This window comes from Lynx rufus, unplaced genomic scaffold (assembly GCF_022079265.1).
Source record: "Lynx rufus isolate CCGP_SWC_20201006 ecotype Redwood Valley unplaced genomic scaffold, mLynRuf1.p SCAF_3, whole genome shotgun sequence".
NCBI lineage: Eukaryota > Metazoa > Chordata > Mammalia > Carnivora > Felidae > Lynx > Lynx rufus.
This window is the reverse complement of record NW_025814845.1, coordinates 101,443,895-101,468,120: the sequence shown is the minus strand read 5'-3', so window position 1 is coordinate 101,468,120 and position 24,226 is coordinate 101,443,895. Positions and strand designations below refer to the sequence as shown.

General features: G+C 38.9%; 1 protein-coding gene across 1 annotated transcript in view; it reads right to left on the bottom strand.

Annotated features, from left to right (window-relative positions):
- Positions 1-4,196: 4,196 nt before the first annotated feature.
- The window catches only part of SPATA5 (spermatogenesis associated 5), a 363,095-nt gene continuing 343,065 nt past the window's right edge, over positions 4,197-24,226 (bottom strand). The window contains exon 16 of the mRNA XM_047091209.1: positions 4,197-4,839. Within this exon, the coding sequence (XP_046947165.1) occupies positions 4,663-4,839 (177 nt within the window). The 3' untranslated portion in view covers positions 4,197-4,662. The remainder of the gene's footprint in view (positions 4,840-24,226) is intronic.

Below are 24,226 nucleotides of genomic sequence, written 5' to 3'. Positions count from 1 at the left end.
CTCAGTTGGTTAAGCGTCTGACTTTGGCCCAGGTCATGATCTCACGGTTTGTGAGTTTGAGCCCTGCGTCAGGCTCTGTGCTGACAGCTCAGAGCCTGGAGCCTGCTTTGGATTCTGTGTCTCTCTCTCTGCCCCTCCCCTGCTCACACTCTGTCTCTCTTTCTCAAAAGTAAATAAACATTTTTTTTTAAAAAGAATTTCTGTGTGGGCCATATTTGAAAATTACTGTTGATTCAACCCATATATAATTTCAAAGGGTGCTCTGGTATGTGCTCATCTTTAACAGAAAAACTCAGGAAAACATGACAAAACAAACCAACTCTAACGACCTTAAGTTCAGAAATTTAAGTAACAACAGGCTAGTGAAATAACTTCATTCTACCTTTATAGCAGCTTTCTGCAGCCTTTTCCTGATCAAGATAAATTAAACATATACTCAAGTTTGGTTTTTCTACAACTTCAATAATTATTTTTCCAAAGTGGAAAACCTATACATTATTTAAAAAACCTGTTTAATACATTAGAAATAACACAGAACTGAACATTTTTCAAGCAAAGTTAGGGCAGTCAGTAATAAGCTTACACACTTTCCTGGTCATAGAGGAGTAAAAGCTAGAAGCCATTCTTCTAAGTATTGTTGTTAGATAGAAACACTAATTTAATTATTTGAAATAAAATCTAAGCACTGAAAAAAAAAACATGTCAATGTGAGTATCCCGAAATCCTGAAGAGAATCTGGATCAACAACAAACTTTTGACCAGATGCCAATAAAGTCTTGTTTTCTTAAGACAGGAAACTGGACATTTTCTTTTCTTGTTGAACTTAAATTTTCCATGAACTATATACTGTGTAATTCGATCACAAACAAACCCCAATAATAGAATCACACACTATTTTAAATCCATACATATGACACTCTGGAATCAGAAATAAAAGCCTCATGCAGATGACACTGGGGTAAATTGTAATTAGTGACCCCAGACCTGCTCTTTTCTAGGACTCTTATTTTTTTCCTGGTACTGTTATTAAGAGGGCACAAAATTCAAATAAAAACTACTTGCTTTTTCAATGGCAATAGTTAGCTAGCTAAAGATATAAAAAATAACTGGTTTATAATAGATTAAAGATGTAATGCTCTAAAATCTTTTAAAATTCTTAACTTCCTACTCCTGTGTGATCAGTGTCATGGAAACAGATGTCTGACTCCAGATTTAATTTCTCCCATCCCTGCCATAAGGCATATATCACCTAAACACAAACTCTCACCAACAAATTTCTCTAGTGTTTCTTGGGTCCTGAAAGCCTGATTTTTTTTTTTTTAATTTGGCCTTCTTGCATTTTATTCCATCATACTGGTACTTCTGATTTTCCAGACACACAGAATGGTAGGCACTGTGGATTGCATTGCATGTCCAAGGACTGGGTGGAATGACAGGATTGTGATGTTGGTTAGGACTCTGAATACGGCTAGAGATACATCTTGCCCTTGCACCATAATGTACCAATTTAAGGCTCATCTCTTAAGCATTATTATGAAACAGGGATAAAAAAAGCGTAGACTGTATTGCAATCAACACGTGTATTCACATCATGCAGTTTAAGATATGACATTTCAGCCTTTTCTCCCTTGAGGAATTTCCTCCCCCGTATTTGATGCTTTTCATTTCCATTCCACAAGTCGTTTATTACACATGTCCCCATAAACAACATATATTATTCTGCATGCCTTAAACTTAAAAAAAATTGCAAGTATTCTTTCAAAATGTTCTTTTTGAAATTCTTGTTTTCCATGTAGCTCTAATTACTTTTACTGCCATAGTACAGCAATGTGTAGGTATTGGGTAGAAACCCATTCTCTGACTGATGGGATAGATTGTTTCCAGTTTCGTACTCCTTAGAAATAATGGTGCTATGATTTTCTTATTCGTTACCTCATTGTAAAAAACTTGCTCTGAGATATACACCAACGAGAACACTTAATTTATAGAATCTTCAACATTACTAGATATGCTAGCTGGCTTTCCAAAGTAGCTGTACCAATTTATGCTCTACTAGCAGAGTGTGAGGCTCTAGTGATCCACAACCTTGGGGATTATACACTCCGCAAGCAGGGTTTTAGCTGTTGGAATCCTCTGTGGCCTGGGTGAGGATATGTTCCTCTGACTACTGCAACTGCTAGTCACTCCAAGGATATCTCCAAGGATGTTTTCATGTTAATTTTTAGGTGTCAAGTTTCCGTATCACAAAGGTGGTACGAATTCAAGCCTGGAACCTGTGGTCAGGTAAGCTTGTAGTCAGAATTCTCAGAGGAGCCTCTTTTTTTGTTTAATCCAAAGCACAGACTTAAGTCAAGAGGGCTCCCTGTGACCTCTCTTGCCAGCAGAAGAATTTCTTTTCTAGTCTGCCCTTACACTGAAGGTGTTGGCCTTTAATGACCTGGGCATTCTATATGAGGCTCAGTTATAACTTTGTACGTCACATGGGTTGAAGGGTCTAAGTGGCCATTAATATCTGAACTCCTTGTTGAGATCACCACCTTCCTCCCCACCACCCAGCTTCCAGCTTGAAAGCCCGTGTCAGGTGAAGCTTGCTGTTCTGATTTTTATTTTATTGGCAACAAGAATTTAAAATTTTTTCTGTTTAGGCCTTTGGGGATAGGTTTTTCTTTTATTTATTTTGCGCCCTTGGCACTTAGAGGGAAGAAGTTATGGTCCTCTAATAACTGAAGGGAAAATGGGAAGCATAAAAGTAATTTCGAGGTCCTATTTATTTCATTGAGTAAGCCTTCTATTCTAAATCAGCAGAAACCAACAGAACGTTCTGAGTGATGAAAGTGGTCTACAATTTATTCTGTCCATATGGCAGACATTTACCACACATGACTACTGAACACCTGAAATGTGGTTAACGTGTCTGGTGAACTAAATTTTTAATATTATTTAATTTTAATTCATTAAAATTTAAATTTAAATAGTCATATGTGACTAGTGTCTATCTGACAACAGAGCTCTAAATAGTAGTAATATTCTTTGTCCCCTGGTGATTTCGTGTATATACTAATAAACCAATGTAGTCTGGGAAAAAAACGCCTTGCAAATCTATTTTTGATAGTCAAAGGATAAGACAGTTGAGACATGACTTCAGAATATCTACCACCACAAAACTGTATAGTCCCATTATTTTGATAATCAGGTACTTCTTGCCTGACTTGTCTTTCTGGAAATTTTCAAAGATCTAGGGCACATTCTTTCCATTGCCAGTTTCTGAACTGGAAGTCAGGGAATCGATTTCCGACAGTTTTTCGAAGATATTTATAGAATATTAAAGTGTCAAGAAATTCCAAAGATAAAGAATTAAGAGCAAAAATACATATATTTAAAATGCAACATAAGAAAATATGACTAATAGTACAATTATTTTGGTTTATCTTTGAAATGAAAAAGTTTATCGATAACCTGAAAATGTGTGCAACTCAAAACATGAACATACAATTTATTTATAGTATCTTATGAAACAAAACAAAACAAGTCTATTGCTCTAGGCCTGAACTGGGCTTATGTTTCCAATTAAAAAAAATTTTTTTTAATGTTTATTTATTTTTGAGAGAGAGAGAGAGACAGAGACAGAGCACAAGTGGGGGAGGGGTAGAGAGAAAGGTAGACACAGAATCTGAAGCAGGTTCCAGGTTCTGAGCTGTCAGCACACAGCCTGACATGGGGTTCAAAATCACGAACCGTGAGATCACGATCTGAGCCGAAGTCAGACACTTAACTGACTGAGACACCCAGGCACCCCTATGTTTCCAATTTTTTAAACTTGGCAAGGGGGATTAAATGAAATAACTCTCAATTCTCTCTCTCTCTCTCTTTTTTTATTGCCATAAGTAGAGATTAAGAAGGCCAAAGCAAACATGTAGGTGTGAATTATAATGAAAACAAATACATATCTAGAAACAAGGCCACAAAAGTTTGGTTTGTGCATTTGTCTATTCCACTGGCTGGCCTTTAAAAATAATGGTCTGTAAATATCTCTCACTATGGATTAATCCACACGCATTTTCTTTTACTTATTTATTTAGAGAGTGGAGCAAGTGGCGGGGGGAGAGTAAGAGAAAGAGAGAGAGGGAGGGAGGGAGGGAGAGAGAGAGAGAGAGAGAGAGAGAGAATGAATCCCAAGCAGGCTCCATGCTGGCAGTGCAGAGCCCTATGTGGGACTTGAACTCACAAACTGTGGGCTGAAATCAAGAGATGGACACTTAAATGACTGAACCACTTAGGTGCCCAACCACATGCATCTTCTATGTTCTCGTATAAAACTGAGGCTCACAGGCTGGGCATTTAGCAATGCAGTGAAACAGATTCTGGAGTGAGGAAAGCATTTCATGAGATGAATAAACTCGGTCAAAAATGAAAAAGCCGAAGTTTGCTCTTTAAAACAGCACACATTTCCCAGATAAAACTGACTTAAACTTGTGTCCAAAGATTTTCATGGACATTTTCATTGTATCCATATGATTTAAAATGTCTTTAAACACTGAAGCCTCTCAATTTCAGACATTTTGCTTATGAGAGGTTTTTTTTGGACACTCTCAAGACAAAATTTTAAAAAGAAACAAGTTTTCTCTAGAAAGCATTTTTAGCATACTGAACATGCATACTTTCTCAGAGTGTATGTAGCCCGCTCTTCTCCTGATACTCTTCATAGAAACGCCTCAATGATTTAGGAATTCTGGGTGTCACAGTGCTCAAGGCTTGAGTAAAATGTCTTCTCATAATGTGGTTGGCTTGAATGTCTTCTTCCAGAGCCAGAAGAGCCGCCTCTCTACAGACAGCTATAATCTGAAGCAAAACATACAAAAACAAACATACAAAACAAAAAAGGGGAGAGAAAAGAATCAATATTTCAATGGATTCAACTGAATATATTTCAAATATTCATCCATGGTAACTGCTTCAACTATAAGCACCCTTGCCAACATTTATCTTCATGGTTATTCCACTTCAGTTTTCAAAAGGACAAAAAGTAATCATCTTCATTCCAAAACCATGTAGTAAGTACTCAGAATCAGGAGCAGCAAAAAGATATATAAGATATGGCATTCGTTCTTAAGAAGCCCACAACTGATAAAGGTGGAACAGACACACAGGCACATACTTCTAATACAAGATGACAAAAGATGAGTGTGTATGTGTGGTGGGGGCAGGTAAGAACCAAGTGATAAGGGGGTGAGGGCAGAGGAGGGAGCTACTCCGATATACAGTGAAGTCCTGCGCATCAGTGCACCTTGTCATGGCATAGAATTTCCACATTACTTTCAACCTTTGATGTATTACCGACATGTAAAAGCATTTCTTTATGTGCATCTCTTGAACAAGTTCTTAAATCTTGGGAATATCAGATAGAGTTTTCTAAGTTTACTTTGGAGAGCTGCTTTAGAACAGAGAAGTGAATTTTGTTTACTCAGTGAGGAAAGCTGCAAGAATTGAAAAGAATCTGGGGAGGGGGTGGAATGGATGCAGAAGGAGGGAGCACAGAGTGGGCGGTAGGAAAACGGAAGGGGAGGAAGGTTCAAGTCTTGAATCCTGAAATGTGTTTTTAAGCTCTCTGGACTTCAGACAGCGGAAGCAGGCTGATGCCAGTGTCATTCTAAAGACACATTACTGTGGTGAAAAGAGCTTGTGGGATGAAAAGAGATATTGTGATTTTCAGGGCAACAGGGAAAACAGTGATTGATACTGACTGCACCTTTATATCGGTAAATGAAAGGGCCAGCTGAAACACATTTGTCCAGCCATTCAGCATATTTTCTCTGTTTGTTCACTTACTGAAAAGAGTTCCTCTGCTTATGCTGGGCTAATGGCTGCCAAAGCAGTTTAGTAGCTTTTTAGGGGATTTAGCAGCATGTTTAGGGAGCTTTCAAAAAACTTGCATAGATTTAGATGGCTTTGTCAAATTACGACAATGTAACTATTAGTTCTGGGCTTCATTAATGAGCACTGAAGTTGACTATAGTGCTTATGCATGTTAATGCTTTTCCAAAAAGAGTGGCTACCAACTTGTTGAAGGAAAAAAACAAAACTTCCAGGGCTTAGTAAAATAACTTCATCACATATACTGGTGCAGAAAGAGTTATTTTGAAAACAAGATATAATAATTAATAAGCACAGTAGAAGCACATGAAATGCCTAGCATGGTAAACTGACTATCCAATGGTTCCACTCTGTTCCAAAGGGACCTTGAGGACCTCCACGAAGGGAGGAAAAAGGAACAAAGTGGAGAAAAGCCTCAACTCCTTCCTTCCCTCCATCTCAGCAGCACTTCTGTTACCTGCAAGAATTTGAAGCAATGGCTGCAAGGCTGAAAAGTTTGAAGGATCAGTGGGAGAGGCAGAAAGGCCTGAATTTCCTGCTGGCTGGTGGACTTCTAGCTCTTCGTCTGAGACAGTACAGGGAATGTTTCCATCATGTGGGTCCTTTCCCATGCTAAGTGGAGTACAGAAGTCACCAGTGCCATGCCTTGCATACTTCATAACTGAGACTTACCTCAGAGAATACTGGATCCAGTACATAATGGCTACAGACATTTACTGAGTACCTACCCCATGTGCTAGACAATGCTAATGGCAGTACTAATTAATTGCTATGTGAACACTCCCCACCCCGCCCCTCGATTTTGTATAATTCAGGGATCCCACTAATAGTGTACAATATCTGATGGGAGCATGGCAAACAGAGTGGCCAGATAAACACAGTAAGCTGGTGGGGGGGGGGGGGGTAGGGAGGTTGGGTGGAGGAAAGGGAGAGGTGACCACAAGGCTGTCTGGAACCTCTCCAAGTTTCTGGAATTTGGTTCACATGGCCAGATAGTGAGCAGCTCACACTGCTGGTACATCTGAGAAAGAGAACAGTCTAGTAGGCTTCCTCTCTCAATATACAGTAATCAAACTGGGAGAAGAAGAAATGGTTATACTCCTCTAATCATCGGAATCTCAGATAGCCTAACAAGGCATGGTAGAGAAATGTAGGTAATGGGAAGTGACAGGTCACTGAGGCCTTGAAGGCTGTCCTTAGGGTCAGCAACCCTGAGCAATTCCTCTTGCAGATCAACTTTCTTTCCTTCACATCTCTGTCTATAGATTTTCCTAAGCTATAAATTGCTTTTTGCTTTTATGTGGCAGCTTCCAGGACAGTGATGGGGGGCACTGGTGGCGAGATGTGGTCAGAGCAGTAACAGCCACTTGAAAGCTGGATGTTTGTAGCTTAGAGCCTCCAGCATATGTTAACACTCAAGAGTAATTCCCCTACTATATTCAGGACTGGCCTGACCCTTAATTAACAATTCCATCCAATTTGGAGAACTACAAAATTGTGAGGTATAGAAAAGTTGGACAGAGTTTTGACAAGAGCACTAACAATGTTTGAGTTAGAAAGAGATGCCCTGTAGAACCTTTAAGAGACAATGACAAGGGAATCAGAGCAGCTGAATCCTGGTATTCAGATGCCACATAGAAATGTGTCTTCCTCTGTATGTACAGAAGACAGATCACAGTTGTTAGCACTTCCAGAGTGGCAGAAGGACTGTCTGAATTCAACACTTGCTTCGATAAATGTTTTCCTGTTTTATATTATTTATCAGGGATGCTCTGAAGAACCAGTCAATTAGGCAATACTTTCTACCATTTTTATTTTCCTATCATATTTGCTTAGCAATACACAACTAGTAATTGAGAGGAAGTAAGACACTATAAATCATTAACCAGTCACTCTTTCATCAATCAACATCCACTGAATAACTACTCTGTATAACAACTAGATGAGGCCCAGTAGAGGATTCAGAGATGTCCAAGATGTGGTATCTGTCTTCTGGTACTCTCAAACCAGTAGGGAATGAACATCAATTGTCCAATGTGGCATGGTATTAGAGGTACTGTTAAGCAAGGCAAAAGGAAAAGTGCTTTGGTATGGAAAGAAGAGAGAAATTACTGCTTCATAAACCGAACTGGGAAGGACAGAATTTAGATATACGTATAGGGGAGAAAAGGGCATTCTGAGCAGGAGGGGTAAAGTGAGCAAAGAAACAGCAAGGTGGGGAGAAAGAGACCAGAGATTGTACTCTTCCAGACTCAGTAGCCAAAATGAAGAATTTAAAGAGAGAGAGAGAGAGAGAGAGAGAAGTTCTGTCATCAAAATGTCACTAAAAATAACAATGATAGTTTTCAGAAGTCATGTGGGCCATAATGACAGTGAAGGCTAGTCAATGGGAGTCATCTCTAAATCTCTAAACCCAATTCACAAGCAGCTGATGCACAAGCAGCTGATAGAGAATAACTCCTAAAGGTTCCTTTGTTTTTATTTCTTCCTCATGAAAGAGCTTCTTAGAAATTCCAAAATGAAAGCATTAATTGGATTATTGATTCTCTCTTAACCCAAATAGAAAGGTAGGTGTGAAAATGGAAGTATTCTTAGGAGGCTCATTTCATGATGGGTGGTTTCTATTTGCTCTGGGGTCACTTACTTTAGCATGAGTTCCAAAGATACCATACTTCCCAAGAAAAGTGCAGCTTGCTCTCAGGGCCCCTGCCAGCATTTGCCCTGCCATATTAATGTCTTTTCAGAGGAACAAGTATTTCGTGATCAAGTTTTAGGTAACAGTACATATACTCTGGTTCCCACAATACACAGAATTGCCCTGGTTTTGGCAGAACACCTATAAGTGGCTATCTCTTGAATTACTGGTGATCTTCAGCAAACGTTCTCGAAGGTGTTAACCAATACAAAACAATTCAATAAGGACACAATATGGCTTTTGCCTATTTCATAGCCTTTTTTTTTTTTTTTCTTTTGCTCTCTCCTATTCCAGTATGGAGAAAAGAGGGCAAGGGAGAAAAAAGATACTGGAGAAGGACCAGTCTGTTTAATGGGGTCAAAAGGCAGCAGCCACAGCACACATTTGGGTTCTGGAGATATAAACGGTCAATGCATATTTGTTGAATCGAACTGAACAGTTCCTTAACTATAAACAAAGTTTCCAAAAAGTACACATTATATGTATCTTTTTCATATTTGGTCTATATCCTATAATATTTTAATCTATGTTTCATATAACCTGCACTTTGTCAGTTGTACTTTGTCAGTTACATTAGTAACAAAAATTGTTTAACACTGTGATATATGTTGTCTTAAGCAATGTTTTAGTCTGGGGACCTACTTTAAATCTAGTTCCTTCCTTAGAAGTAATAGAAATTAGAAATTTTATCAAGAATACAAGTATGTCTGTGTTATTTTGAGGGAAGCTTCCTGAGGTATCAAAATTTGTTACATAGGGACGGGAACGTTTTTGCTGTGTTGTCATGGGAAAAACTGTGCTGTAATGAAGAAACATGCCTGAAAATTTACTAATAATGCAGTAATTTATATTAGGTTAGGGGACTGAAATGGAAGCTTTGGTGGGGGGGGGAGAACCCCAAAATTGTGCAAATGGTGATCTTTTGTCCCATTTGATGAAAATAACCTGGTATCAATCAACTGTTGATGGATTTTCTTTTCTGTATTAAACTCTGAAAGAGTGAGGTCTTTTTTAGATTAAATTTGCCAATACATCTCTCTTTATTTGGTATTGGATACTACAGAAACTGACAAGGGCTTTTAACTTCAAGTGGGAGTTTTCTCATTACTATCTCTAAAGTTTGTAAGAAAACCTAATGAGATAAGTATAAGTATGCATATGTATATATATACATATATATGTATATATATATGGATGCCAGGAGAATGATGAGTTGTGTGGTCCCTGTATACACTGTATACACTATGTGTATATATATATGTGTATATATATATACACACAGTATATATATATACACACTGTATATATATATATATATATACATATACACACACTGTATATATATATATATACACATATATATATGTGTATATATATACACACACAGTATATATATATATACACACTGTATATATATATATATATACACACATATATATATACACATATATATACATATACATATATATATACACACAGTGTATATATATATATATACACATATATATACACACATATATATACACATATATATGTATACAGTGTGTATATATATACACATATATATGTATACAGTGTGTATATATATATATATACACATATATATGTATACAGTGTATGTGTGTGTGTGTATATATATATATACAGTGTATACAGGGACCACACAACTCATCATTCTCCTGGCATCGCATTCAAAACCACATGGAATCTGGGACTGTTCAGTGATGGGGGAATTCAGCTGAATTTCTTCCATGAGGCTACAGAAGAACCTCATGAGAAGATGTGTAGATGAATAGATGAATTTGAATCACAGACTGTCTGGAATGTTAAACCAACCCGTTTAGAAAGAAAACTCTTGGCACTCGAATGCATTAATATCTTTGGCAAAAAGGATTTTGGAAGCTTTCCCCTAATCCCTTCACCATGTCCTTCTCTTCCCCCATAGGCTGCAGACTAGATCATTTAAATGAATTATTAGCCAACTACCAGTAAGGTTGCTTTCGCCATTAGGCTGGAAAAGCAACACTGTTTTGGCTGGCTCTGTAAATCTGAGTGTCTGAAGTCTGTGTTCTTTTTTCAGTTTTGACTAAAAAATTGATTCCCAAACTTTTAAGATGTATATGTGCCTTGCTGCAAAAGTGAAAGTATTATTTGTTTGGGAAAATGAGAAAATGAGACAAAAGACAAGCAGAGTGGGCCTAAGATTTCATTGTCAGAGCTAAACTAAGACACGTCGTTTCGGTGGCCATGACACCCATTTCTTTGGTGCCAACATGCCACAAATTCTCTTTTCATGTATTCTACAATAGTAATAGAGCCAACAGATACCTTAAAGACAACATAAAAAGCAGGAACTCTCTATTAAGGTGTATCTGAAATGAGTTCCCGACAGGTAGGAAAGGAAACGATTTTTAGTGAAAATACTTAGAAATCCTCAAAACAAAGTCACTGAGGAAAATAGTAATCATTTTCAAATGCAGGGAAAAAGTAACTCAGCAATGAAAGAGGGCATATGAGTATGAATTTTTATGCTATAACTTGCCTTCTGAAAAAGCAGTGCCTAGAAGAACAAAACAGCAATAACTGGATTACGTGAGACAACTCCACTAGGGAGGGTGTGGGGAAGCAACTTCCCAGGAGGAGAAGGCTCTTGACCATTGAACCTTGGGAAATCTAATTACCTCACTTTTAAATGCAAAAGGGCAAAAGAGGCAATTGTGCAGAATTCTGAATGCCATGAAGAATAAGAACAATGTCTTACTTCACTGTGGAAAAAAAATGAAACCTCTTATACACAGCCTAGGGTTCTTTCCCCCAATGCACGAGACAAGAAGAGTTTAAACAGGTGGCTCAGCTTAGTAAAAGAGAAACAGGGGTATTGCGAAAATGAAAACCCACACGGTTTCTAAGCAGGCAGTAGTAGTTAAAAAAAAAGGATGTGACAAATAATCAAGGCAAAGACTTTACCAAAACCTAGTCATTGGGTAGAAAAACCTGAAAATGCTGGGCGCTACTTTGGGTATCCTGTGCTATAGCCCTGCCTGTGTTCCTTCCAGTTTAACAGGAGCACCACCTTCTTTTCTGGGCACTGACAGATTAGAAACCCAACATTAATTTACGTACAATTGCTTCGACTTCCAAATAAGGCCTGGGTAGTATGTGCCCTTTTCTGTTGGCTGTAACCAGATTATGAGAAGGACATCAGGAACACATCCCCATGAGTGGCATGTAAGGTTGGGAAAAAGGGATGCTGCCCCAAGTAGGCCTAATGGGGGAGCTAAGAACTGCTTGCGCACTTCCAACAGGCAGGTTGAAATGCTAATTTAACCGTCACCAAGTTCCTAACGACCTCGCAGAGATTATGTGTCCTCCAAGAGAGGCGGGAGGGTAACACAGCTGACGTTCTGTTTGGCTCCCATCACCCCACTCTGCAGGCAAAGGAAGGCCTCAGATCTGTGGAGAAAAAGTCGGCAATTTTAAACGTGCCGGAAGAGGAGGCTTATTCATAGGGTGTCCTCGGACGGTGAGAACCGCGGCTCTGGAGAGCTGACCTCGTGTACCTAGTTTAATCAGTCCCTGGCAGTGCTGCTTCAAAGTTCTTAGGGAACCGGCCGCGGCAGCCTAGGGACTGCAGGGTATGAGTACAGGGATACAGCCAGGGGGCAGTTTCTAGCACGAGCAGGTGAACGGCACGGTACGCGGCAGAGTATCCGCAGGCATGGAACCGGAGAAGAGAGCCGCCCCAGCCCGGGCCCGGGCAGCTGCACAGAATCCACGCAGAGGCAGAGCGGTGCTCCCCGGGCCCTGCGGCGGCCGCGCTGCTGCTCCTGCTGTTTGGCAAGAAGAAAGGGCGCCTTCCAGCGAGGCCTAAATGTGCTTTTCAGCTTCTTTGTATTTCAAGTGTACTAAATAGCTTTAAAGAATCCACCAAAAGAAATGGGCTGCAGTGCTTTAAAAAGTCTTAGGTATTTTCAAGAAAGTGGTTTTGTTAAAAGCATCTTCTGTCTGGAACACCTGTGACCTGTTGAGCTTAATTGGGCTGCAGCTGGCGCTGATTGTGGCGCAGCCGCTGGCGGCCGCGGGCTGACATTGTGTGCGCTCCCGCCCTCCCGCCCCCTCGCCTTTCTTTTCTCTTTCACAGCCCGGCGACCTCCTTCCCCTGTGTGTCGGAGGGATTAGGAGCCCAGTAGAGAGTGGTGTCCTGCTGTTTGCGAACAGCGTGCACTGGAGGTGCTTCAAGGAGGAGGCTACCTGGGAGATTATGTGCTCATGTGGATGCCGAGGGCCCATTCTCCCCGGCCCATTGAGACGTGCTGAAAGGTGGCTGAATGGCCGGGCATGAAAGATGTGACTGAAGGGAGCGCAGCAGGCTCCTGGCCGCAGAGCAGCAGATGGAAGTCAGGCTGTCACACGCACAAACGGCGAGGGGCGCCCCAAACTGCCAAGAAAGCAGCTCACGGCGTAAAACAGGGCCCGAGAAGGGAATTCAGACGGGAAGAGAGTCGCGCTTGCTTTAGGGTACTTCACAGTGCCACCTCACCGAAAACTTTTTGTGTGATGAGGCTAGAAGTGAGGATCGTGGGGGGCAAACTTCAGATTTAAGGAATTGCCTATTGCCCTTGGGCTAAATTCCTTAGATTGTCTGCAAAATAAGCTTTATGATTATTAATCCACCTGGGATTATGTTAAAGTCACTATCTAGAATGCCATGCCTGGTACTGAGTCAAAAGAAAAGAATTTCTGTAAAAACACACTAAAGCTTAATGACATTAAAGAAGGTGGAGGAGTCCATTGGTTGCTTAATTTTGCTGATCTGTACATAACACTGAAGTTTATGTACATCAAATGTGCAACCTTTCATCATTACCACCTGCTCGGAGAAGCCCATCCTAGTTTTCATTTTTTTTTTTTTTTTTTTTTTTTTTTACAATTTACAAACAAATCTATCATTCTACAGAGGAAAGAGCTGGGGAAAGAAAGATTTGGGAGTTTTCATTCTTACTGTTTCTACAACCATATGTACCTATGGGAATTTTAAATGTTTCTAACATTAATTAAACCATATAAGAAAAAAAGTATTTTTAGTTTTGAAAAAAAAAAATACACCAACTGGTATGGTAATGCAAAAAGCAGGAACCATGTAGTAGGGGGAGGGGTGAGAGGGCAAACAGATATTGGGAGCCCCTAATTCATTCCTTTACTCAAAAAGTCTTTATTGACCACCTGCACGGTACCAGGTACAACGTACCCACAGGAATAGAGCAGTGAAGAAAACAAAACGTTTTCATGGAACAAGATGTGCACAGTACTGGCTAACCTATTTACCCTTCAAAGTTCAGTGTAAACGTTTCCATTGGGAGGCATTCCTGGAGGCAACCTCACTATCCTCCCAGGTCTGATTGCTTCAGGATCACTTGTTTAATGGTCTGGTAGCAACTTGAACTATTCTATCATATCACAGTTTCCAGGAAGCATATAGAGTTATCTGTGGTAAATGTCTATCTCCCTCACTAGACTTGAAGTCCCATAAAGGGTCTCCAGCCTTTGCTCTGCTCTACTCCCCAACATAACAGGTTAGCATGTCCCTTGACCTTTGGGAGTCTGCAAAAAGGTCTCCTGCTGAGGTCAACTCTGAACAGTGATATAAATTAGTTTTTGCCTTAAACACACACACACACACACACACACACACACACCCCTCCTGCTGTGACAACTGCAGCCAAGATAATTGTCTACTATGCATTAAAAAGGTAAAAACGTCTTGGGAACAATGATTCATCCTAAGTGGAGGTGTGTACTTGTTAATCTTGTAAGACTGCCGACCAACCTATGGCCAGAAAGCTGGAAAAGGTACCAGTTCTTGGGTAAAAGCATCCATAAATGGGAGACCTTGAGGTTGGCTCCAGGCAAAGAGGAGAGAAGAGCAGGACAGGGAATGTTTTTGGGAGAGGAGACCCAGGAAAGGTCAGCTTGCTATAAGCCTCTCCTCTAAGTCTGGAGGGTTTGATCCTCTCTGCCAGTGTTGTGGGAGATAGGGAGGTGGTAGCTTTGGGGATGGGTAGGGGGAAGGTGTAGGCAGTGGTGTTAAACCACACCACATGTTTTCTCCCCTGTCAGCCATCTTCACAGCCAGTCCCCACATCTTGCCCTACTAACACACACATAAAAATGTTTCCTCTGAAACTCTGTAGCGTCACAGATGCCCTGGGTAGCTTTTTTTGCATTTTGTTCAGCTCGGGATCTTTGAGCTCTCACAGAGTAGAGTATTTGGGAGTTAGATCCTTTTCCCCCTTCATTTTTTTTTTTTGAGCAATGATGGAATAGGACATTATATTACTTTCAGATATACAACATGATTCAGTATATATATGTATTATGAAATGATCACCACAGTGTAACATCTATCATCACCACATAGTTACACACTTTTTTGTGTGTGTGATGAGAACTTTTAAGATCTACTCTCTTAGTGATTTTCAAATACACAACACACGATTATTAACTATAGTCACTATGCTGTACATTACATCTCCAAGACTTATTTCATAACTGGAAGTTTGTACCTTTTGGCCACCTTCACCCATTTCACCCACCCTAATGCTCAGTCTTAATCTATAGTGAGCTCCTTTCTCTTTTTCCATTCTCTGGGCGGCTGCATGCTGGTCCAGCCGATCAGCAGCCTTGCATGGCATCTCTAAAATCATTTTATAGAGTATGACATGCTGTTTAATGGCTATCTGTGTTAAACAGAAAAAAAGCGACTTGACAATTTGTAGCTAGCTAGGGGGCTTCTGAAGATAGGTCCTGGTGAGCAAACACTAAGTATACCATCAGCACATGACAGGGAGTGAAAAGATTACTTATAATTACTTATCTTATACTTTATGCACATCATATTATATGTAAAAACTTTACCAGTTTTGTGTGCTTATTGGCCATATAATATTTTTAACCTAGGGTCTATGGATATCCAAATGGATCTAAGAATATATTGAAACCCTTAAAAACTTACATATACATATATATTTTTTCTTTTTTTTCTAGAAAGATGGTTCAAAGTGTTCATCATATTCTAAAAAAGAAACCATTATCCAAAAAGGGTTAAGAACCACTGTGCTATAGTTACTATATTTCAAATCTTTTAAAATCCTATGAATGCTTCATAATAATAGCTATCTTATTATTGTAAGAATGTAATTTGGCTAGAATTATCACAGTTGAGGAGTACAGGAGTTACAATGTGGAGTTAATCCCTGTAACGGGAAAGTAGTTTTTGCTTTCTTAGACCTTCCTCTTGTACCTTATAAACATTCAACAGCTGCCACCAGGTATAACTTACTTAGGTCTTTATTGACATGAAGAGGAACCTAAAGACCAATATCGTATTTCATTTATTAAAAAAAAAAAGCTAAGGTAATACACAAAGACTGAAAATTTAAGCACACTAGTTAAGGAATTAAAAACCTAAGTATCCAAGATAAGATTAGGATTTACAAGTGACATATATTAACTATGTGCAATTTTAGTTAGCCCATAAGTGAATTTTCAGACTTAAATACCTAATGTAGACTTTGATGTTTGGTAATAACAGTACACATTGGGTATTTAGAAACTGATGGGGTTGTTTTCTTACCTGCAAAATTATATGGCTTATTGTCTTATACTGCATTTCCATTAAAAAGGGAAAAAAGGAAAATCTTTGTGTTTATTGATTTGAAAGACACATGAGATACAGCTCTTACGTTTTGATACTAAAATCATTATGTATGTGATACAACTTAGAAGAAGTTACAAGTACCTGTAAAAGCCACACAGGACAATCATTTTCATTAGTTACTCATAGTCCAAGTCAAGGTGGGGAATAAAGATAATTCGGTTTATGAAGACTAACTAAAACACTTACATGTTTCTCTTCTGACCTTAAGTCCATTACTTAATGGATTATGGAACCTAACCATTCCTTCTTAACTAATGTTACCCAAAATCCTTTGCTAAACTGCTTATGAGAGAATAAGGTTTATGTCAAGTTCAGCAATGAAAAAGCCAGAAAGTTTCCTAAATAAAGACTTAAAAATGTCCAGTTGTAAAGACTAAACTAAAAACTATGAGAAAGGCCATTAGAGCAATCAACAGATGTAGAAGGTGTTGTGGGAAAGCAACGTAGATGAAACTACTTATTGATAATAAAAAAATCATTAAAAATTTAATTTAAAAGGTGCCTTAAATTATCACTTAGTGGGATTGGCTTGGTTATCAGAAATGTGGCAGTTAGTACATTAAAGAGCTAATGGTGAATTTTTAAAGCACAAATTATTCATTAAGTTCTTAAAATCTAAAGACATAAAATTGAGTGAATTTGAGTATGTATATTTAATATATTTCAAGACTGTATCCATACTTTTACCTAATTGTTTTATACTAGGCAAACTTTGCTCAGATTCCTAACCATCAAAAAAATATATCATTGGAAAGAGACTGACAGACATTTCTCATGAAAAGAATTTTTCTTTTTCACAGAGATGAGTCAACTGAACACAAGGGGATTATGATACAGTGGAAGCTATTTTGCAATCTTAATGTATTTTCTATTATAAATGGTAAAATACATACACATAAAAGCACTCTATAATGTTATAAAATGGAGAAAATTGAAGCAAGTGTCAAGACTTTCCTCTTATGGGTCCATTTTGGCACCTCCATTTTAGCATGCTGGTATCTAACTGGAAATAAACCCATATCACCTTTGCAATAGTGTGTTCAAGATATCGTTTGTACTCATTCCATAGTTACACTAAAGAATGGGAAAGCCAAGGGAAATTCTGCATTATTTTACAGGTCCATCTTGCTCTCTCCCCCCAGTTCTGTTCTCTTTGAAATAAACATATACATACATACATATGAAGGTAGACAATTGTGTTTACACACACACGTGCATACACGTGCACACTCATTTGCAGATGCAATGTAAGTTCACAAGATGTGGCATGAGTTTAAGCAGTTTTTAAAGTGCACAGTACATTTTACCATGTAGTTCTGAAACCCAGCATTTGCAAATCTTTTAAAATTAACCGAACTGTTAAAATCCCATCACTCTGGCAGTAACCCAGCATAGCTGTCTGTGCCTTTAACAAAAGAATTCTGTAATAAAACGAGATTTTACATGCTGAAACAGAATATTTTAAAACATCTTTCTGCCGGCTGCTCATTTTAGTAATATTTGTGGAATTTAAAACCCACACACACATACACAAATGTTCCCATGGAAGATTAGGCTAAGTTTTTAGGTTAACCTCAGAATTATTAAATTTTTATATCAATCTTTTAATGAACACTTTTGATTTATTTACTTTAAGAAGAAACCCAAGTACTGAAAAGACTTTTAAGGCTATGTATTCTTTAATTGCCGTAACAAATGCGACCAGGCTAACTTTAATCAAAGGAGACTCATAAGTAGTTTTCACACTACATTTGTGAATGCCTCTGAGCAAGGTGGACTGAATTCTGCCTCAGCTTCTCTTGTGTCTGGAAATAGGTGCAATCAGCTGTGACATCTGCTGTATATTAGGGCTCAACTGCTAGGGACAGAAACCTAATTAGAATCAAAAGGAGGAATTTATTATAAGGATATTATTGAATCTAACAGAACCTAAGGACAAGAGTGAGGCTGGGCACAGCAGACCATCTGGAACCAGGGACTGGAATGCTATCAGGATTCTCTGCTTCTCTCTGTACTTTATTTGGTTTTATTCCTCTTTAACTACAGAGTGGTTTTCCCCACATAGTAGAAAACATGGCAATACGGTTTTTATGTTTTATATCTTACAGCTTCAGCCACTACCAAGTCCTCATTTTCTCAGTTTCAGTGATGAAAACTCCTGTGGAAAGTGTCTGAGTACCGTGGTCCAATCACTGTGGCTGGGGAGAAGGGTATGATGATGGGGCCATATTGAGGTAGGTCATTCCCCTGTACCAAATCAACTGTGTGTGTGTGTGTGTGTGTGTGTGTGTGTGTGTGTGTGTGTATCTGTGGTCACACTGTGATGACATGGCAATTCTGTAATGTTTTTGGAGGCAGGAGGTGAAGATCCATGGAAGGGCTGGAAGTACAGGTGATTTAAGGCAGGCGTATGTTGGCGGGTGGAAGGAATGAAAGGGAGGATGTAAAAAGTGGCTTTCCTCTTTCTCTATGTGCAGGTAAACTTGTGTTGCTTATACAATGCTCTCAAATGTTCTGTTGGCAACATATTACCTCTAAATGTTCTGTGAGAAGATGCCACTCTGGAACTTGTGCCCAGTGGTGCAATGGCTTCCCTTGCTTCTAGCTGGCCATGCTTCCAAAAAAACAGTGCTCAGCATGCTGCAGGGGGCTCCAGTTGTTTCTAGCTGCTGTTTTCTTAGACCATGCTGCTCATCAGGGGTTCAGGTAACATTCTGAACTGTACAACTGATTTCCAGGCCACAGATATCCAAAATATGATAAAGTTGAAAAGCCTTAGGGGCCACCAGTCAATTTCTTTGGAAATGATTATGGAAGCTATAGGAAAAAAGTAAAGCTATTCTTTTGAATGATGATTCCAGAATAGGTTTTGGTTAAAGTTATCTTTGTGTTAAATCCATTCTCTTTCTTATCAGTTGGAGAAGTCACAACAAAAATCAGAAAAGAAAGCAAACAAAAACTCAACTTTTTATGGGGGAAGGGCCATAAATAGCTAATACATACAAGGTTCAAGTCTGGAGCTGTTTAGTTTGGAAGTTATGGAAATTTTATTTGGAGACAGTCCCTAAATTCAATTGTAACTGGAAATGCATGTAACTGGAAATGTGTGTTGACAAGGCTTAAGGAACAGGGGAATGAAATGGACAGCATTTGAAGCCTGCAGTGCTCTGACTTCATTATATCAGCTGAGTGGCTGAAAGATGACTGGAAGTGTCTTTCATGACAGCACCACCATACTTTGTAAACCTGCCCAATTCTTGCCCCTGAGAAGAGAGGAGAAGGGGGAGATAGAGGAGACTAAAATCCTTAGTAAACATTTAGGGAGATAATAGTATCTCCCTCCCTTTATTTTTTTTTAAACTAGAGAAAATGCAAATATACACAGTAGTAGAGACAATAACGAACTGTGACCTCTCATTAATCTGTTGCTTAGCTTTAACAACAAGCAACTCATGGCCAACCTTATTTTGCCTACACTTCACCACTGCACTAAAGTTTTTAAAGCAAATCCCAGAATCACAGCATATTTAATATATTTAGTATTTAATTCATAAATATTTCAGCATGTATCTAAAAGAATGATTTTTCCTTAAAAAACCCACATTATTATTCCACATTAAAGTAGCAATAATTCCTTAGTATTATCAATATTTAGTCAGTATTACAATACTGCTATTTATTCATAAACACATTCTATAGCTCTCTTGTTTGAACTGGGATCAAAATAAGACCTAGATATTGTATTTAGTTGATGTATCTCATTTCTAAAAAATCCTCCCCATCTTCTCCTTACAATTTATGTTGATGAAACAGGATTATATGTACTACACAGTTCTATATTTTCATGACAGCATCTCTGTGGTGTGATTTAACATGTTCCTCTGTCTCCTGTATTTCCTGTAAACTCATAATAAGATCTAGAGGCTTGAGTGGCTTGATGTTTTGGGAACAAATCCTTCATACATGATGTTGGGGTACATAAGGTTTAGTAGTTTTCTATGGTTTCATAGTTACTTGTGATTGTCTAAGTCCTTTACTTCATTAAATATTGTGAAATGGTGCTCTTACGTGTTATTCCTTCTCCATTTATTGGCTGGGATATATTTAAAAACTGAAGCTTTCCTACCTCCTCTTGCCATCCTCTTCTTTAAATGTTAGCATACTATTCACACTTTTCTCTGCCTTGCCTTTTTTTACTTAACAGTTTATCCTAGAAACCACTTCTTATTGTTTACAACTGCATAGTTTATTCAACCAGGTCCCAAGTAATGTACATTTGAGTTGTTTCCAGTCTTTTGTTCCTTTTTAAAACTTATTTATATGTTGGTCAAAGTCTAAAATGGTCAAGTAGGACAAAAGTGAAAAGCAAAGAAGAACCAGGTTAAGATGCTCCTATTCACTGTAGCATGGATATGATTACAGAATCTTGCTTTTCAACCATTGCTCATTCAAAATTTTAAAAAAGGTCTTTTTTTTTTTTTTTTAATTTACATCCAAGTGCAATAATGATTTCAGGAGTAGAATCCAGTGATTTATTCCCTATGTATAACACCCTGTGCTCATCCCAACAAGTGTCTTCCTTTAATGCCCCTTGCCCATTTAGCCATCTCCCCACCCACAACCCCTCCAGCAACCCTCAGTTTGTCCTCTGTATTTAAGAGTCTGTTATGTTTGTCCCCCTCCCTGTTTTTATATTATTTTTGCTTCCTTTCCCCTATGTTCATCTGTTTTGTATCTTACATTCCACATATGTGTGAAGTCATATGATATTTGTCTTTCTCTGACTAATCTCACTTAGCATAAAACCTCTAGTTCCATCCACATTGATGAGAATGGCAAGATTTCATTCTTTTTGATTGCCAAGTAATACTCCATTGTGTATATGTACCACATCTTCTTTATCCATTCATCTGTTGATAGACACTTGGGCTCTTTTCATACTTTGGCTATTGTCGATAGTGCTGCTATAAACATGGGGGTCCATATGTCCCTCTGAAACAGCACACCTGTATCCCTTGGATAAATGCCTAGTAGTGCAACTGCTAGGTTGTAGGGGAGTTCTGTTTTTAATTTTTTGAGGAACCTCCATACTGTTTTCCAGAGTGACTGCACCAGTTTCCATTCCCACCAGCAGTGCAAAAGAGATCCTTTTTCTTTGAATCCTCACCAACATCTGTTGTTGCCTGCGTTGTTAATGTTAGCCATTCTGACAGGTGTTAAGGTGGTGTCTCATTGTGGTTTTGATCTGTAGTTCCCTAATGATGAGTGATGTTGAGCATTTAAAAAAGGTGAGTCTTAAAAATCATATTTTCTGGCTCAGTTCTTCCAATTTTCTGCTTTGCTCAGCTCCAACCAACCTTTGAAGACCTCTAGCCTCTACCAGCTCTAGTCACTGCTGAACCTCTCCACATCTCCAAGTGGCATCATGCTACAGAACCCGCCTGCCTTTTCTCCAAAGCTTGGCTATTGAAGCTCACACTCAGTCACTACCTCCTGGTTACCACTACTGTGACTAGTAGGCTGCTGTAATGGTAAAGGCAGCAGTAGTGCTAATGGGGATACTAATGGGATTAAGGTCAGCTCAGATACGGCAGCATCATGGACTTAGGGAAGTGATAACAGGAAAATCGGGACTCTTCTTTATCCTGGTCATTCAAACCAGTGTGGTTCTCCTACATCAGTTTTTCATGTACATGATAATGTTCTAGGACTAGCTTCCAATTCTCAGAAGATCACATGCTTACACGCCATAGAGATTTCCAATATAGATACATTATTCTTGGCCTTTGGTTTCTAGTCTTTTACCTGTCACTTCTTGAAAAATGAATCTCCTCTCATGTCTTCAATTATCACTCCTATGCAAATATCTTTGAAATATTCATCTTCAGCTCAGGCCTCTCTCTAGGGACCTACAACCCAAGGTATTCAACACCAGATGTATCACCTTGATCTGAAAACTGCCTGCCTCACCAACTCATTTTCAGGGATAGATACATCATTCTCCAAATCATCCAGGCTTAAATCCATTGGTAATATATTCTTTTCTCTTTGCCCCGTACCATTTAATCTGACCAAATTCTTCTGATTTACGTGGAGTCATGTGAAAACTTAGAACTGACAATCCTATCACAAGGGCCTAACTAGTGGATAAAGGTTGGATTGGAGGTGATTCTTTAATAGCTACGCTTTGTCTGTGGGATAAACATATCAGATAAAAACCTTGCTGGCATGCTAGTTGGGTATAAATAGAAACACTGAATATGTAGGAAAAAAACAAGCATAGGAGAAAAAAGACCCTAAAGTCCAGGACAAATGAGTCCTGATTAACAAATGAAACTGATAAAATAAGCCTGACTCCTCTCAGGAGAGAGAATAGATGTGAGAGGGGTTTATATCACATGCCAAAAGAAACACCAAGGATTAGGTAGGTAGCCAGAATGAATGAGGTCAGCAGTGAGAAATCAGGGAAACCCTCTAGTACTCAAAAGACTCCTGGAGAAGGACTGGAGCTGTCACCCCTGTGAGACCCTAGAAAGCATTAGTAGGATCAGTGCTGTAGAAGACAAGTTTTTGCTCAGTAAAAGGGGGGGGAGGGAATATATGAATAATTTATAAGCTAGCCAAATTTGGAGATAGCTCTAGAGATAGTGAATAAATGAACATATGACAGGGATATTGTAGATTTTCTTCAAACACTGCAAATGAACTTTGTTTACATGTCAGAAACGAACTTTCAATATGCTACCACCACTCAACCCACCCTAGTCCATTTACTTGTACTTGCACACTTACTTTTCCTTCCTGTTTCAGTGGATGAACTATCTTGATTGTCAAGAGCAGTCCTTCCATTTATGCACTAGATTCCATTCTCTCTTTCCTAAGTCAAGATTTGCTGCTATAATTGCTCCCCATATATAATTGCACAAAAATATGTTGCAATTACTCGTCTTAAAAGCATAATCCCTCCCTTGTCTCCATACCTGCTTCAATCTGCCACCAGCAAAAGTCCTTGGAAGAGCTGGCTTTATATGTTGTTCTCCAGTTCCTCTCCTCCCAATTCTCACTTACACCCACTCAAATGAGACTTTTGACCCTCTACTGACTGAACTGCTCTGTCAAGATCATAATCCGATGATAAGTCCTCAATTCTCAATATGTTTGATCCATCAGCAGCATTTGATACTAATCATGCCCTCCTGCCTTCTTCAATTGGACACTGGAATACCTCCACACTCTCTTTACCCAGTCAGTGACACTGGCTTCTTGGCTGTTCTTAGCCATGAAAAGCTTAGTCTTGTTCAAATCATTTGCACTTGTTCCCTCTTTTGAAATGCCCTTTCCTCAGATAACTAACTTGCCTTAGGTCTTTACTCAAATGTCACCTTTTCAGAAAAGTGAGGTTTTCCCTGGCCACCTTATTGAAAACTGCTCTGCTGCCTCCTCCCCACTTTATTTTGCTCCCTTCTCTGTTACTGCCATCCCATATATTGCATTTTTTGATGGTTTGTTTCCCCTCACAAAGATGAAGCACACACAGAGTACAGACTTTTGTTTATTTTGTTCACTAACATATGCTAGTGCTAGAACCTTACCTGGCACATAATAGGTGCTCAATAAATATGTGTTGAATGAATGAATGAAGACAATGACAGAAAGAAGGAGAATGTATGATGTGAATAAGGTCTGATGTTTGACACTGTTCAATGATGCTAGGACTTCTGTTCTAACAATTTGTTTTTTGACCAAATGTAGCATTTATGCCTTAGAGTAGGTGCTGTACTTTACTTCAAATATACTGCTTTGGCAGAATATTAAGGCTTACCAAAAGCCAAAAAAACAACTATCCCACAAACTTCAGAACCACTAAACTTGTATGCTCATGTTCTAATCTAGATTCAGTAGAGCCAGCTTTGACTACTATTGATTTGAAGTGTGCTCTTGGC